The sequence below is a fragment of the Anopheles nili genome, chromosome 3, assembly GCF_943737925.1.
Source record: "Anopheles nili chromosome 3, idAnoNiliSN_F5_01, whole genome shotgun sequence".
NCBI lineage: Eukaryota > Metazoa > Arthropoda > Insecta > Diptera > Culicidae > Anopheles > Anopheles nili.
The window spans coordinates 25,171,625-25,188,636 of record NC_071292.1 but is presented as its reverse complement, the minus strand read 5'-3'; the positions used below and the strand labels follow the sequence as shown (position 1 = coordinate 25,188,636).

General features: G+C 42.2%; 3 protein-coding genes across 6 annotated transcripts; 1 reads left to right on the top strand and 2 right to left on the bottom strand.

Moving 5' to 3' along the window:
• Positions 1-310: 310 nt before the first annotated feature.
• Positions 311-4,730, bottom strand: LOC128723938 (uncharacterized). The gene is made up of 8 exons (XM_053817703.1): positions 4,701-4,730; positions 3,282-3,455; positions 2,531-3,198; positions 1,689-2,463; positions 1,116-1,623; positions 779-1,035; positions 500-711; positions 311-419 (listed from the first exon to the last, which is right to left on the bottom strand). The coding sequence occupies exons 1-8, from the start codon at positions 4,728-4,730 to the stop codon at positions 311-313; spliced, it is 2,733 nt and encodes a 910-aa protein (XP_053673678.1).
• A 362-nt stretch (positions 4,731-5,092) lies between these two features.
• Positions 5,093-8,632, top strand: LOC128725980 (protein smoothened). Its single transcript, XM_053819755.1, has 3 exons — positions 5,093-5,753; positions 5,823-6,036; positions 6,112-8,632. The coding sequence occupies exons 1-3, from the start codon at positions 5,093-5,095 to the stop codon at positions 8,630-8,632; spliced, it is 3,396 nt and encodes a 1,131-aa protein (XP_053675730.1).
• A 992-nt stretch (positions 8,633-9,624) lies between these two features.
• Positions 9,625-16,497, bottom strand: LOC128727550 (androgen-induced gene 1 protein-like). 4 transcript variants are annotated; one of them, XR_008410845.1, is made up of 4 exons: positions 11,945-12,243; positions 11,619-11,839; positions 11,032-11,551; positions 9,625-10,961 (listed from the first exon to the last, which is right to left on the bottom strand). XR_008410845.1 is itself a non-coding variant. In XM_053821475.1 (4 exons), the coding sequence occupies exons 1-4, from the start codon at positions 12,140-12,142 to the stop codon at positions 10,738-10,740; spliced, it is 759 nt and encodes a 252-aa protein (XP_053677450.1). In that variant the 5' UTR covers positions 12,143-12,243; the 3' UTR covers positions 9,625-10,737. The 4 variants fall into 4 exon arrangements, 3 of the variants coding, with proteins under 3 accessions (XP_053677450.1, XP_053677451.1, XP_053677449.1); XM_053821475.1 differs by having other exon boundaries at positions 9,625-10,745; positions 11,220-11,551; XM_053821476.1 differs by lacking the exon at positions 11,945-12,243 and adding an exon at positions 16,311-16,497 and having other exon boundaries at positions 9,625-11,551.
• Between the last annotated feature and the right edge of the window lie 515 nt (positions 16,498-17,012).

Here is a 17,012-nt window from a genome sequence, read left to right as displayed (position 1 = left end):
TATGTCGCAAACTTCGACTTGAAAGGCTGGCAGGTTTCTGTGTAATAAAATGATCAGTAAATTTCATTACGTACTAAGCATTTTTCCATAGAATACTTTGATATTATCCACATGCTTAGACTAAGCATCTATGTCTACGTATTGGCAAAGATGAATATAATTAGTCATATTAGAATATTTAGCTAAGTATCTACTCTACAAAAACACCAAAGAAAATTTTAGAACTATCGAAAATAGCGAATCGTTTTTAATTAATATATTTTATGAAATAATAATTCTTTTATGCTAATGCGAATGGGAGTTACTTTTTTTAAGAGTTTTTAAGAAATTTTTGAAATCCTTTCAATTGTGTTACAAAGGTTGGCTGATCATCCTCCATAGATGAGGATATATTTGGGTGGAGACGTATAAATCGATTTCTAAAAATAAGATATAGAAAACGTTAAAAATTTTACATCAAATTTAAAAAATTAAGAACAAGCCAGCTTCATATACTTACAGCGCTTTAAGGTTTTCCCTGGACAGTCGGATAACCCAAGGTTTCATGATAGTGAAAATTTTTCCAAATTTATTTGCCAAAACAACATTTGATTCATCAATTTGTTCGAGTATCCTGTCTACGATACATTGAATAATGTTGAACAGGTAATCCTCTTCATCAACTTCTGGTAATTGTTTAGATTTGAAACTGTGTATCTTGGTAAAAAAATTCTGGAATAATACATTTTAAATCAATAATTTGCACTTTAGTATTTTATCATTTGGATCATAACCATACCTTTACATTATTGGAATATATTTTGTTTTTACAATACTCCATAATTATAGTTGCTGTGATGTTGTAAAACTCACATCGATCTTTTGTAAATACAATATCTAATAATTGTTCCAACTCTTTTGCAAATAGTGTGTTTTCTACATAATGCTTCAAAATCATCCAAGTATCTGTCCTTTTAGGTAATGAAGCATGTAAGCGATATAGTTCGTTGTAAGTTGCGAGAGTCAGTCTTCTTGACAGTAAATAGTTGTTATCATCTGGCATAAAGGCATTAAAATTTACACAAATGTGTATGCATCATCATCGAATTCAAACTAGAAATAAATAAATTTCTTACCTGCGTCAATGCTTTTGGAAAATACATGTCGCTCTACATATTTAGTCAATTTTTGTAGCACATCATGTAATGATGTGGTTTCCATGTGTGGAATAGTCTCTATAAGCAAAGTCCCATCATGTTGCTGTGTTAACACAAGCATATTACAAACAGTATTTGCAATGTGCATAGCGACATCAAACTCATCTTCATCGCAATCCAGCCTTTCAATCAATTTGCACATTAAGGTCTGGAATCGTTTAGCAAACAATTGACTTTTTACTACCGGGCAATCCTTTGACGGATCCTGCAAGCAATACTTTACAACACCATACAGTGTATTTTTGTAAAGACGATAAAATATTGCAATGGATTCATCAAGTAATTTCATTTTTTCCAACAGCATCAAATCATTTGCCAGATATTCGACGAGTATGCAGACATTCTCTGAGGTGTTGTTAATTTCGATAAGGACGCACAACCGCGTGATCGCGGTGGTGTAAGATTCCTTCAATTTCTTGTCAATACCCTATAACAAACGAATGAAAATCGTATTTTTTAAATAGCAATATCTAATAAAAAAACTATACTTACGAGATTGTAACGCCTCAAACGACTACGTGTGTGGAAAAAGAACGTATAATACGTTTCCGTTAGCTCATTCCAAATATCTTCAGAAACGTGTACGATTGAGTCGAAACTATAGATAGCCGTTAAGGTATGGAAGAGTATGGAGTAGGTCTTTCCATGTAAAGCCACTTTTGAAAGGGTATTGTACAAAACATCGACATAGTACGCTTCGCAATTAACACCAGCTACGCTGTATAGTTCATTATACAATGGATTCAAACAGTTTAGCATCAAGTTATAGAGATCCGGATGTCGGGAAACTTTTGCAAGACACTTTGGGTACCCTTTCACAAAACTTTGAATTCTTTTTTTAATACAACCCCAGCTTACGGATTTCGATGGCCGTGATGAAGGCAAAATCTTTGTTTTTATGTCCTCCATCAGTATTTGATGGCAAAAATTTATCGTTTGTACGATGGAGCTAAGGATAAATCCATTTTCGTCACTGTTTATCGTATTCAACAACAAGTCAAACAATCGATCGAACCTACGGAAGAATCCCTTTAGCCAAAGTTTGTTGACTACCGTTTCAAATGACGAGAGAGTATAAGCATAACGAGAAAATGTATCCAGCAAGGCTAACAGAGCTTGTTGTTCTACATCGGCTGGAGGGCAAATTGCGGTGTAATAGAGCACATGCAGATCAATTGCGGCGTTTAGCACATTTTCATTGCTACTGAACATTAACCGAACAATCAAATCCGCAGTTTCTGCGCAAAACGGCATGCTTCCGATAAGGCTATGAAGAGAAAGGATATTTCATAATCAATTCCGAAATTAAACCATGCGAAAGTTGACAAAATTACCCATGTGCTTGAAGAAAAAGTTGCAAAACACACAATTCAAACTGTTTGAAAGTGTTGACGATTTGCATTAGCAATACATCGGATTTTAGGATGTATAACCCTACTTCTCGGACTGTTTCACTGCTAAACGATTCATCAGCTAAGTGTTGAAGGCATGTCAAAGCCATCTGAATATTTTTTCTGTTCTTCCATTGCAGCCCGGCTGTTAAAAGTTCAAGCTTGTTGTACGAAATGACCATTATGTTTGGATAGGATGTCAGCATATCGCAAACGCGTTCCATCAGAAATGGCGATAGTTTCGAATATTTGAAACCTTTTTCAACACTGGGAAATAGTGTTAGACAAATTTGATCAATGTAATGTTGCTTCTTGCCCAACATATTTTTCCGCTGAGCATCACGCATATAGTAAGCCCGTTCTATATCGTTCAGTAAATTAGCTCTAGCTGCGCACAGATTCTGCACCAATATAGTGCCAATTAATGAGCCAACTATGGAATATTCGTCATGCGTACTGGCACATAGCAGCATAATGAATTTTACGCTTATGTTGAACCACTTGTTGTCGTTTAACAGTTCTTTCCAATGCTGCACGATGATATGTTGAAAGAATTCTTGAAGATTGGTCATGAATTTGCCGTCCTCAAAAAAATCTCGAACCTGCAAAGGCTGTTGAAGCAAATATCACATTAACTTAAAATACTTTAAGATTTCATCAAGCATGTTCAAAATTGCACATGTACGAGACGTACCGCTTGTGATATTTTGTCCGACATAGATTCATTGTCGTTTTCGATAAGGAGTTTGAGATCCGTAACATCAAAATTATAATTGTAGCCGGTCATGTCGATACAAAGTTGAATAACGGTAATAGCTCTTTGCTCCTTCTCTTCGGCAAATTGCTCACGCCATGCTTTATGTACTTTCTGTAAATTCGTACAAAACAATATCACCTTCGAATTACTTCGAGCTGCTGTTATTACAAGGAGCTATTGCGTTTACCTGCACATTTGCTTTAGGCGAAGAAAGCTGAATGTAAAGACCGTCAATCATTTCCGTAAAACTATTAGAACTTTACGATTTTAACGTAACCATTCGAACAGCACTACTGCGTACGAACAAGTCGCACACTAACGGACGATTTCTGATCGTGGCCCAAAGTGTGACATTTAGCTGCTCACTGGCAAGCGCATCTCATTTCACTTGTAACCTCGACAAGTGCGGTTTGTTTAGATTTGGTGTGCATAGAGTAAAAGTGTCTTAATAAACGGTAAATAACCTGAAGCTTCAATTGCAATTCAATTTGCTGCAAAAGTGGTAATGAATTGTATTTTACGTTCCGTTTTAGTACCGAAATGCATGACGAAATGTTGACTTGCCCGTACAATAAGTCGCACGTTGTGGTACGCCATCGAATGCCTTACCATCTCGTGAAATGCAAAAAGCAAAGCAACGAAAGTCTAAGTCTTAAGGTCTGCCCTTTTAATGCGATGCACGTGGTACCCAGTGCAGCTATGGAAAAACACATTCGTTGCTGCCCAGATTATTACGTGCAGTTCTAGGCTTTCACAGCACGTAGGCTACATATCTTAAGCATAAGCTCATCTTGGCATAAATGTTACCAGTACATAATATGCTCGTGTATTTTTGAAAATAAATGCTATATAACGGGAATGAGTAAGGTCGGACGATTTATGAAAATTGTTTTTTTTTGTTCATGATCAATTCACGAACCCAATGGTTTGTTTACAAGTTCGTATTAGCCCGGATGTTTTGGGTCACATTCTTTCACATAGTCCACGGCTGTCATTTGAGCCAAAATGTCAAAACATCTCGCCCTACTCGCCTCTTACCACCTACTTGGTCCTTCCATTAAATGATCGTCTTGGGTGGTCCCGCCTAATGCTACAAGTTGATCGTCGTACAAAAAAGAACGCCGCTCGTCACGCACAAGTTAGAATTGTAAACCTCTTTGTGAATCTGAATATTTTGTGTTCATTTTTGTTCTATTTACTTTGTCACTGTTCGTGCGCGGAATTATGGGAATCATTCATAGGATTCGAACTACGTTTGAATGATGGTTTCCTCCTACAACTTACTGCTTCCTAAACTCATTAATATTCTGGGGCGTTGGAGTGCGTGAATCTGAAACAAGCTCGGGCAAGACTAACCCAGCTGGGCAGATCGTCCACAACGACCATAGTTCCAATAGGATGTACCTATGTGTAAAGTCCTGGATTTGCAGTGAAATTATCACATTCCGAACAGGCGGAGACGGATATAATCAATCCGAGAATAATCAATCAATTTGTATTCAAAACAGAAGTGCTGTCGGTGATAATACGCTTGAGCCACTAACATGGTATGCAACAAAGCTCGCCACTAAATGTTCAGTTTTAATGTGAAATCGACTCCCGCAGAGTCAGTGGTAAAATTGTTAGAAAGTTTTCGTTGGTGCTCCATCAATTGAACTACTATTGACTGGGTAAGAGCGAATTGTTTTTAATCTTACGCACTTTACATCATTCTTTCACCGTTTGTTACAGATTGCTACTACATCGACATGGCTACATATAATGCGTTCCTGTGCCTGGTAGCGCTTCTAGCTACTTTAGGAAAATGCAAGGAATTCAACCCGACGACGAATCTCATCACGCCCGAATCATCCCGGCCGATGCTCGAGTCGATTAATGGTACGCGTAACTTTCGCATGCACGGGAAAAAGGGCAAAGACGACAAAACCTGGTTCGATGGGCGTGAAATGCGCTACATCTACTGCGTGCGGCCAGCAAAGTGTGAGCTAATTCGCCACACATCCTGCCTCGGATCGACGCTTCCGTACTCGTCCATTAGCCTCGATTTAACCGACTCGTACAGCCAGGAAGAAACGCACAACAAACTGTTCCAATACAAAGCCCTTATCAACGTGCCGAAATGTTGGGCGGTGATACAACCTTTCTTGTGCGCAGTGTTTACGCCAAAGTGCGAAAAAATTAACGGCCAGGAGATGGTGTACCTGCCATCGCTGGAAATGTGCAAGATTACTCTCGAGCCGTGCCGAATATTGTACAACACGAGCTTCTTTCCTGAGTTTCTGAAATGCAACGAAACGCTTTATCCTTCGAAATGCAACAACGATGTACGGGAGGAGATGAAGTTTAATGCTACGGGACAGTGTCAGAGTCCGTTGGTACCTGCAGACCTTCCGGCTAACTATTACAAAGGTAGCGGATCATTTCCGGAAGATCGTCTCAAATAATCGCCACTTACGAGTTGTAAATTGTATTTTCCAGACATCGACGGGTGTGGTGTACAGTGTAAGGATCCACTGTACACAGATCACGAGCACCGACAGATACATAAACTTGTTGCGTGGGGTGCAAGCGTTTGTCTTGCATTTAATTTGTTCACTCTGGCCACGTTCGCCATCGACTGGCAGAATGCGAACAAGTATCCGGCAATGGTGATATTTTACATTAATTTCTGTTTTGCTGTCTCCTGCCTAGGGTAAGTTTCCGTAGTGATAGAGTGGTTGCAACGAATGCTGTCGAATGGAGTATAGTTACACATTCTTCGTCACAGATGGCTAGCCCAATTCACCCCAGGCGGACGGGAAGACATCGTCTGTCGCAAGGATGGCACACTCCGGACGTCGGAACCGAGCGCAGGGGAAAACCTGTCCTGCATTGTGGTGTTTATATTGGTTTATTACTTCCTGATCGCGGCAATGGTATGGTTCGTCATCTTCACTTACGTGTGGCACATGAGTTTTAAGGCCATCGGGAAAATACAGGACCGGATTGACAAGAAAGGCTCGTATTTTCATCTGATCGCCTGGTCCCTGCCACTCGTGCTAACAATCACGATTATGGCGTTGAGCGAGATCGACGGCAACAGCACCGTGGGGATTTGCTTCGTAGGCTATCTGAACCACCCGATCAGGGGTGGATTCGTGCTAGCGCCCGTTCTTTGCGTTTTGCTGGTAGGCGGTTACTTTCTTGGTCGGGGCCTGCTGACGCTCATACGGCTGCGGATATCGAGCAAGGAAATCATCTCGGCCAGGGCTAGCAAAAAGATCCACCAGACCATCGTGCGTATGGGTATGTGCACGACGTCTACGTTCGTGTTTATCGTGGCGACCGTTTTCTGTCACGTTCACGAATTCCGACACAGTTCAGCCTGGGCCACGTCGCTGCGCGACTACATCGTGTGCCAAATCACCTCCATCTACAACGATGACGTTACGAACAGCTGCCGCATGGAGCAGCGACCAAGCGTGGCCATTTTGCAAGTTCATCTGATCTGCCTGTTTGCCTCCGGAATCGTAATGTCGTCCTGGGTGTGGACCAACTCGACTCTCGAATCCTGGGGGCGGTATTTTCGGAGGCGCTTCGGAACGGACGTCGATGAACCGGTAAAGCTCCAAAAGCATAAGGTAATAGCGCAGGCGTTCGCCAAGCGAAAGGAATTCCAAAATCAAGGCCGCCTCTCGATATCGTTTCACAATTCGCACACCGACCCAGTGGGGCTCAAATTCGATATAAACTCCGCCATTGGGAGCCATGATTTTAGTTCAACTTGGGCTAATAATTTGCCGCGTTTTGTAAACCGTCGATGTGCGCTCACGGGTGCCGCGACTAGTTCGAGTCACGATCCGCGCAAGAATTCTGTTGATTCAGAGATAAGCTTCAGCGTGCGGCACGTGTCTGTAGAATCTCGCCGCAATTCGATCGACTCGCAGGTGTCAGTCAAAATTGCCGAGGTTAAAACGAAGGTAGCTAGTCGGAGTAGCCGTGGTACGGTGGTTGTTGGCTCTGGTGGCCACAAGCACGGACACAAAGCACGCCAGAGTCGCCGAAGGCATGATTTCGCCTCGGCAGGACGACGATACAGTCGCAAAGAGAGCAGCACTTCTGTTGAGTCGCAGATAATAACGGCAGCTATTCAAAAGGCCGGTGGAAGTGCATCAGGCCGGCATGCCTCGTCAGGTGGAGGATCCTTCGGGGCAGGCAATATGCAGCGGCGCACCGGAATCGGCGCGATGGACGCTCATCAGATCAATGATTTGATCTCAAATGGAAAATTGTTACTACCGTTTCTGCAAGGGCAAGGACTTACTACGTCCGAGGACGATAACGAGTCGGTAGGTTCGTTCAAGTTTGACGATTCCAAGTTCGGCATCTTTATGAAGCAGATCGACGGGGCGAACCGTGGTTTTGGAAATGGAGCCGGCGGTCGTGGGGACGTTGGCGGTGGGGTGGCAACTGGAGGATGCCGGATCGAGGAATACCGTAGCAGTGAGGACGACGACGACGACGACGATGAGGATAAAGAAGCGGAAGCATTGATCAATGGAAGAAATGGCCCATTGCGACAAATTACATCAGGTCGAGAGGAAACAATCTCCAGAGTGGCTGATGGCAATATCTCGAAGGATATCACTACATCCTGTGCAAGGTCCGGTAAAGATGGTGGAGGACGCGTTAGTAAAGGTAGCATAACAAAGAATCTTCGTAGCAAAAAGGTAGGCAACGGTTCACGCCAAGGGACGATGACACGAAAAACACAACAGCAGCATCAGCGTAGGAAAAAGGAAAAAGTAAGAGAACGCGAGCGCGAGAAGGATTTGGAAGTGATGGACCGTGTTCCATCCGTGTCTACTGCGGCTGCAGCTTCCGGCTTCGGTCCCGAGACGATGTACGATTTTGACGACTCTTCGTTCACGTCGTATTGTTCCGAGTTGTCACCGTTGCATGTGAACAGCTCTTACTCGGGTGTATCCGTTGCCAAAACAAATTCACGTAACTCGAAGCGTAGCTGCGATGTTGGCATACAAACGAATGCTCATGAAATCGCGACTCAGACGATGTCGTCGTTTGAATTCAGCGAAAAGGCAATGAAAAACGAAGAGAACGCAGATATCTATACTGAAAATCATCAGTTATTACCACCACTCCAGGCAGTGGCGCAACCTCCATCGAAGCTGATGCAAATAACTACACAAACGTCTATGCCCGTGGGCCGGAAGCAGCGCGATGCCAACGAATCGGCCGGTTTGAGCGATGCGGAAAAGCTGAAAATGTTACTACTCCCATCCAAGTAACGCATGCTGCCAATACCGGAGTCGTTGCTAAGCAACGATTCGATCGTTACGCTAAAGTCTGCGGATCGTGTAACAAACATTCGCAGGGCTCTTTTACCACTGACAAGATTATATTTGGTGTTTAAATTTCAATTCAAATGAAATAATTCAGAGTGCCTTTTAAACATAGCGACGTTACTCATTTTTATTGCTACTTTTGGAATAGTAGCATTTGAATCGTGTGTTATTATTACGTACACAAACTTCTTAATAGTTGTGCATTTACTACTGATACTCATACTCTGTAGAATCTCCTACGACAGTAGCTATACGTTAACATATATGAACATTCATTCGTCCTTAATTTTTCTATTCCTTTGACCAAGAACAACGAATTACTACTTATTGAGTGATCAAACGATTGAAAGACTGAAGCCAATATCAAAACAGAGATACACACCTTTGAAGCAAAATCGACTGCGCTGCAAGTCCGTTTCATGAAACATTGTACAAAACAAATGAGTGCAAAGTGCTTCCAGGAGACGAAAAATTAGAAAACTTACGTAAATAGAAGTTTACACCGCCAGAAAAGCAATCAACAAACGAGGTAGACTTAATCATAAATATACAATCAGACATGATATTTGTATTTTGCGAAATGCTCAAAACAAAATTGTTTTTACATGCTTTTACACGACTGTTAGCCAAACACTAACTATGTACAGCTCTCCATTTTCCGGAGCGAACACCCGGTATTCTCGGGGATGATGCCAAACGTACACGAATCAAAGCGCGTACATGTTTTCGGTTTTAAAATAGTTGCATAGTTGTGAACCGTTGGTCGCTTTTGGTGGACTCACATAAATAGGATGCTAGATAATAACGGAAGTAAATGAATAAACAGTAATAACAAAAATGCATTGAATAACAACTTTATACTTACTTTTAGGATAACGCCCAGGTGGTATAACAAATGCAAACTCAAGACTATTTTTTAAGTTTTTTTTGTCTATATTTCCGATTCTATTATAAGCAAGATGAATGAATCTTGTAAATGACACCGCCACTCCACCAATAGCTCCCATAACTCTCGTTACGCGTGCATCGTTTAAAGTTTGAATTTAGAAATGAACATACTTTCTTACCGTCTGTCATACTCTACTATTTCGCTATCTACGATCGTGGTTTCTGTAAATTACATCTAGAACGACACTGACGCAACATCTAAAGTGATGTACACAAATATTGAACGAATGGAAACGCGGTACACCGGAACCCTCTAAAAGAAACGAGTTCTCCCGATGCGCGACAATTGATACATGTGGCGTATAGTGTTCGAATTGATTGCCTAACTCCAGCAATATTGACTTGCCAGTAATATATGCTACCTCCGCATACGCAACATTAAATCACGGTTATTCGGTCCAAAAGTGCCACACACCCTCCTGAATCAAATTCACATCATTGGACGCGGATAGTACATTCGAGGTAAGGTGCTCGTCTGTGGAATTTTGTAAGTATTTAATTCAATATCGATGTACCCTAAAGCAGTGCAAAATTTGTTCACATCTAAACTTCTCAAAAAGTTCTAAGCAGCTAGACACACTGGTTGCAGATTATAGTTGATAGCATTGAGCCCTATCTAACGTTATCCTTAAAGACGCATTGTAGTCATCGTCCAACGACAACCTCTAGACGGCACTAAAGTTCCAAATGGTATATGGGACGCCGATACGAGCAACAAAATGATTGAAAGGTATGATGATGACGATGCTAACGGTTTTCACAAGTACACTTTTCTAGTGATCAGCAAGTATGTCCCTACCTAAAACGCTGACACCATCTGGCACTGGGCTGAATGTGGTGGTTTGCCTGTCTCATACAATTATGCTAGTCGTAAATGCATTTTTTCGAATATGTACTATTTGCTACGCTCCGCCGTTTCAGAAAATATCGCAGAGGAAAAAAATTCCTCACACGATGTTAAATGTTTGCTTTGTCTGCTCTGTTGTTGCTTCATCTTTTACCACCATAGGCTGAGACACTTGGGTAGCGAGAGTTTGCATGGTGCGGTTGCAATAAATTTGAAGAAAGAAAATAAGTTTTAATTGCAATGGATCGGCTTATCAGGAAGCTGTAATCAAGCCAAAAATGGATAATCATTTCATTCCAGCACACACATACACTCGGGGAAATACTCATTCTATCGACCCATTTCAAGGGATCAACAATTACGAAGTCATTAGTTTTTATCTTTGAACGTGTCACAAATGCATGGTTACGTAAAAGTTCGAGCGAGTTTTTAGGTTCACATTAGAATGAATGACACCCAGATAAATATTAACAGACGCTAAAAATGGGTATTTTAAACCTTAAAAAATTGTTATAGTCATTATGATAGAAACAAAAAAAACACTCACAAACATGATGAAACAACCATGAGACATTGGGATTAGATAAAAACGAAATGCACGCCCAGTGTGGGTTTTGTTCGCTTGGGGTAGACTTGCTGTTTCCCAGTATTGCGTCTGTAGCATGCAGCTGCACAAAACATCTTATTTGCTCAATGCAACGTTATCTGTAGGAATTGTCTATTTGGTCTTCTTACTAGCACCGCCGCTGGTGGTTGCTTTGAGCTGCTTCAGTTCCTTCGTCCAAATCATATTATTGAACACCTCACCCAGGAGATACAGACCGACACTAAATCCGAGACTGACGGCAAAAAACACGATACGTTGTGGAAGATTAAGCACATCCAACACTGGGTACACCCAAATGCCACCAAAGTGCCGAATGATATGGAGCCACACCAGATACGCTGTCATAAAGATACTCAGCCCAGTTAAGCCGGCTTTGCGAGAGGGATACTGCCGGAAGCTGGTACAAATTTCCAGTACCATAAAGATACAGATGTTGGTATGCATAACGTGGTTCAGCCAGCTGAAATACATCATTGGTTAGTGACAGATTGCGCGGGAATTGCCAGAAGGACTTGATTAAGAATTACCCAGGGAATACGGCGTCCAGTGCCTTCGGAAAAACGAGCTCTCGGTCGATGGCCATCAAGGTCCAGAAGGTGACACCAACGTTAAGCGCAACCGGGAAGGCAAATGCAGCTAGCATGTAATCTTTAACCTTCCTAATAAGCGGCATCCGCTTGGGAGCGATTTCATTCGTTCCGATAAAGTCATTCAGCAGGCATACGGTGAAATATATTGCTTGAAGAATCTGAAAATAAAGATTTTGGGAGGGCATGCAAGTTAGTTCACTCACAGCAATTGCACAATCGAATGTCAGCAGCACGTGCACGACTGAAGAGCATTTTCCACCTACCGCATCCCACACAGTGAGAAATTTTAGTTTACCACCAAACTCGCCTCCGGGACGCCTCATTTCCGGAGGGAAATGAACGTATTTAAAATCGTAGTAAATACCGTACGTGAACTGCACGGCTACGATGAAATGCATCAACGTACAGAGCGCACCGTAAACTCCGCGCTGGTAGCCATCGTTGGTTTTGTTTTTTGCCATTGCCGTAACAAACAACAGTAGAGAAAGTTGTGGAAACTAGCTAGAGCACTTTTCCACCAACGACTAACTTCGAGTTTGATGGCACTCTTTTTTCCGTTCAATCCCTGACTGAAACAGTTCACAAGTGTACGGGAGTGCTGGATTAACTCGCCGGTCTATTGATAAGTGCCGCGAGGAGAATGACGGTGCATTATTACGCGTCTTTAATATGTACTTTTTTATCTCGACACCACTGAACTTTGGACTAAAACAACTAACCAACGTCTTCGATCCGATTGTTGACATTTACTCAAGACTTGACAGCTGCTTGTTGGCAGCGTGCTGAGAACTGATACCAACATGCAATCATAGCAGGCCTGCGCATTCGCGGTGGAAAATTCGCTAGACGGCTGAACAAATAAACAAAGTGTTTTGCACCGCACCTCCCTCTGGCGCATTTGGTTGAATACGATACGAATAGATGCGGGAGTGAACGCGAAGTAATTTGAATGTTCCATAAAAATGTTACAGTGAAAATTGTGCATCTGTACCTCGACTATCGTTGCTGGACATTGCGGAAGAAACTTTAACAAATTGCGTGTAAAGTTATCATCGTATTCCGGCCATTGGCGTCTATTTGTTCGATAGTGTACTCCTATCAGCTGATTGCAGCTAATGACAGTAGTCTCTATTATTGTGTGCCAGAAGGTCGCTGAACTCTCTCATTCTCTTTCACCTTAGATTTTTGCACGATTGAGAAAAAAAACACTGGTAAGTGGATTTAATTTCCTCAATGGTGCTGTGGCGTGATTCGATTATTTTTAGGATTCGTTTTGATCGGTGATGATTCTGTTTTCAAAGCGAATATTAGAGCGAATTATTTGCCAATAGAAAAAGCGAATATTAATGCGCTTCCAACCATGTTATTTGTATAAATGCAATCCAACAAATAATTTTACATCACACTATTACAGTTATTCTTTTGTTTTTTTTGTTCTCTTAAATATATTTTTTTGGGTTATTATTTTTTCCTTAGTGTATATGCGATCCATCAATGTTTTTTTTTATCTGAAACCCGTATTTATCATGCCCTTGAAATCGCCACGTGAAATCTGTGCAATTTTCATACTTATAGGTCGAATTTGTGACTTTTTTCCCACTAAATTAAATAGTATGATTCATCTTCACAAATTAAAAAAAAACTACAAATTATTGCCCTAGAAATGAAATGACAATTGTTGCAATGGTTGTTCCGAACATCTGTCTGAGATATTTGGAGTAAGGTTACAAAAAATACCATTAACCAGCACAATCTTGGTATAAAAACATTTTATTAGGGCATATAAAACAGCTAGCATCCGCATCGTCCCTCCCTGCGGTACTAATCCCCGTTCCGCCGTGACAGTGGCTAATTCTATGGTACTCCTGACGAACATATGGTTACCATCAACCGTAGGTGGGTTGAACCAGAACGACCATTTGTTTGTTTGCCAGAGGTTTTCGCTGGACAAGCAACGAGGATGACGCTCTCGGGCGTAAGTGTGCCAATCAACAGTGCACAACAACGCCACAACGCCTGCTTATCTTTCTTTTTTCGAGGCAGCTGACGAGAATAGTGCCACCCTCTAGCGCCACCCACAAGTGTGACGTTGTGGGATTTCACAGTAAATTATGCACAATCCTGGCTATCCCGACGTATGCCAGACCCGGGCTCTCTTGTGAGCTCTTACTGTTTTTGCAACATTGTTCTTCAGCCTCAGCGAGCTACCGGAAGGTGTGTGATTTCATTTTCTAGCTCCATAAATTCCTTCAAATGTAGGACGGAGATTGAATCATCCGCTGCAAATTGAGAATGCAGGTCATTGGGTAAAACAATGTTTTTCCATTGTTTACGTTTCTCTAACTCGTGATGCACATTTTTGCTCATCTGTTGTTGGCATTTTGTAACATTTCCATGGCTGTGCTTTCAATTATTTTTTTATATAAGATGCCTTTTGATAAACAATAAAATTGTCCCACAACTAAGGAGTGTCTCGCTCTGGCCTCGCAAGGATAGCGCACCGGAATTCGACTGTCGAGTTTCCCGACCAGAAGCCGCCAAAGTTGCAGGCTACTCTTTGCGTAACACTGCAGTGCCGTCATCGAGGGCCGTTAGTGTCGTTAAAGTGATTATGTGATTTGTTTCACTGTTTTCTCCCTGCCCCAACCCGACGTCCTTTTGGAAGGCGGATCGTATAAGTAAGTGCGGCAAGGCTTGTACGTGTGTATCGATTTTCGGGACACGTCGGCCACCATTTCGATTGCATTAGTTCCGGCCGGGTTCGTTTGCCTCAAGTGCCAGCGGCTGATCTTTACCAGTGACCTCCGTGTGTTGCCTATTATGATGTACATGAAGCGATTTGATAACACTTCGTGATATGATTTAGTTACTGGTGTTCAATAGCTTGCAATTGAGATATGCGAGCACGGAAAGGTGTATAATAAGCTACACCTATTCTTTTGAAAAAAAAAACGAGTTTGCTTCTTTTTAGGAAAACCAAAAAAGGAATATGTTTTCAGATTTAAACATTAAATAAGTTAGTTTACTAATCCTGTTGCCCGAATGTGTTTAAAGGAAATATTTTACCAATGAAAAAATATGATACCTTTGATATTTAAAAGGAATTTTCATGAGAAAAGTTTGTTGTCATTTTAAAAATTCAATAGTTCAACTCTAACCTTTTAAATATTCATCTTCAAAAGGTTAAAGTTGAACATGAGGATTTTCGGAGCCTACTATGAAGCAGCTCGATACGCTGTTTCGTTTTCGTTCCATCGAATTATTACACCAATCGAGAACCAATTGGTTATCTTATCAAGCTCCTTTTAGTTATTGCAGTAGCAAATTGATGAAAACCTTTCGGCCATGCTGCAAATCGCGTATCGTTGCTCATCAAACGCTCTCTCCCTGCGTCAGGGAGTATGAGTCGTACCCGGCACCAGGCGACTCCATCGCTTCCGTGTGGTGCTGTTCAGGGGCAACATTGGATACTTTTCCGACGCACCTGCACACAAATGGCAGCTCATTATCGCTTGCTCCACCCAAAGGGAAATGGCATCAAAATTCTTCACAACTATTCGGCTCGATAGAGAATAGTCCGGGTCTCCGCCGAGTGCGTGTGCGCCAGGGTGCGCCGTTGTTTATGTTAAATTTTATTTTTAACAAATTGCGCACATTTTATCATCGACCGAAGTGCTCTCGGGTTTGCGGCACAGTACCATCGCTAAGCCACGGTAGCGGTAGCACAGGAACACAGGAACAAGTGCGCAACAGCTAAGGAAACGTTTGAAACCAAAACACAAAACCATGGAACGGAAACAATCTCTGGAAATTTTGGCAAGCGGTTTTTGGTGTGGGGGAGTTGTCGGTAGTTGCACTCCCATTGCCAGGAAGGTTTTTTTTTCATCCACCCTCTGAAGCTACGGAAGCCGTCCATAAATCTTGTGCTTTATTGATCCGCTTGCAATAACGCAGTTTGCGGCTCCGATGTACTGCTGATGATGGTGATGACGCCGGATGGGATTGTTTGGCAACGGAATGGAGCGAAACGGCAGCACAACATGCAAAATTTTGACAAAAACCCACTGCCTGCATTTCGAATCGCAATGGTGGTCGATGGTTGTGTTCGGTTTCGGATTTCATTTCGTTTCGCAGACAGTTTGCTACTCGCGAAGTGCTACTTTCTGGTCTCGGTTGCAGTTCTTGCTTCTAATTTTGGTTGCTGCAAGCCCGGCTTGCCATCATCATTAGCCTATCAATCACACTCACTTCCCGGACGCTATTTGTTGGTTTTATCCTTGCACTTTTATGGAGGTTTGTTTTTACGGCAAGATCGATTCCAGTCGTCTGGACGAGGTTTGGGGAGGTTTTTTTTAGAAAAAGCTAACAAACATTAAACATGTCTAGAAGCTTTTTTTTTTCACATGCCCGTTGCATAGGTTCAGTTATTGATCAAGCAACTTAGTTATATTTGGAGTCTCATTGGCAGGTTAAGGAAAAAGCGCCGTAGAAAATTGCAACCTAAACGCGCATTTCAGGATCCTTTTGAAACGCCTTATGATGTACTATTATTGTGTCATAATTGGCGAACAAAATTGTCCACCATTTCCGAGATTTGTAACACAAGAAGCATGCATACGCTATACTAACCAAACACCAGTAGGTCAGGAACTTGGACCGGCCACCGTACTCCGTTGGTCGCATCATCTTGGGCACAGCGAGATCATCCGGAATGTGGACGAAAAAACGATCGTAGTAAATCGCGTAGGCATACTGCCCGAATGCTATCAGATGCCAGGTGATAACAAAAGCCGGCAGTTTGTAGAGCTGCACGCTGGACATCCTGCGAGACTGGTTTCACGTGCACAACAACAACCTACACTGTCACAGGACACTTTGAAAAAAAAAATTTGAAAGAATCGACCTGGTTCTGGCTAAGTAATGATTTTCTCGTTATCTTGCGTATCCCGTTAACACTTGACACTCTGCAACCTAGGCACCTAAACAAAGAAGCAGCAACTCATTAAGGACGTTCAGAACGGAATTGCCGTACCATGCATAAACACATAAACATGCACACACACACATACACACAAACGTCCCCAAGGGTTTTCTTTCACTTGCGTTCAAGTAGGCACGAAGATTGGGAGCAACTAGACGGTTTTTAGTGGAGCCACGTTACAAAGCATGTTCCTTTACTGCATCGCCTTTTGCAGGCAGCCGTGGGGGTTCGCAAGACCATGGAAACGTCTGCGCGGAAGCACTTTCCAGGCGTGCCTACTGCGCTCTAGCACTCGTCACAAAAGAGGCTCGGTAGCATTTCCAATGACGCTCCATGGCGAGAGTGTAGCC

Bases quoted from the DNA above. Each gene is read 5' to 3' on its own strand.
- LOC128723938 (XM_053817703.1), bottom strand. From the start codon at position 4,730: ATGGTCGTTGTGGACGATCTGCCCAGCTGG. The intron at 3,456-4,700 runs GTTAGTCTTGCC...ACGAATTTACAG, and splicing joins TGGACGATCTGCCCAGCTGG to AAAGTACATAAAGCATGGCG. The intron at 1,036-1,115 runs GTAAGAAATTTA...CCTTTATGCCAG, and splicing joins TTCCAAAAGCATTGACGCAG to ATGATAACAACTATTTACTG.
- LOC128725980 (XM_053819755.1), top strand. From the start codon at position 5,093: ATGGCTACATATAATGCGTTCCTGTGCCTGGTAGCGCTTCTAGCTACT. The intron at 5,754-5,822 runs GTAGCGGATCAT...TGTATTTTCCAG, and splicing joins TCCGGCTAACTATTACAAAG to ACATCGACGGGTGTGGTGTA. The intron at 6,037-6,111 runs GTAAGTTTCCGT...TCTTCGTCACAG, and splicing joins TTTGCTGTCTCCTGCCTAGG to ATGGCTAGCCCAATTCACCC.
- LOC128727550 (XM_053821474.1), bottom strand. From the start codon at position 12,142: ATGGCAAAAAACAAAACCAACGATGGCTACCAGCGCGGAGTTTACGGT. The intron at 11,840-11,944 runs GTAGGTGGAAAA...CTTTATTTTCAG, and splicing joins TTCTCACTGTGTGGGATGCG to ATTCTTCAAGCAATATATTT. The intron at 11,552-11,618 runs GTAATTCTTAAT...GATGTATTTCAG, and splicing joins CTGGACGCCGTATTCCCTGG to CTGGCTGAACCACGTTATGC.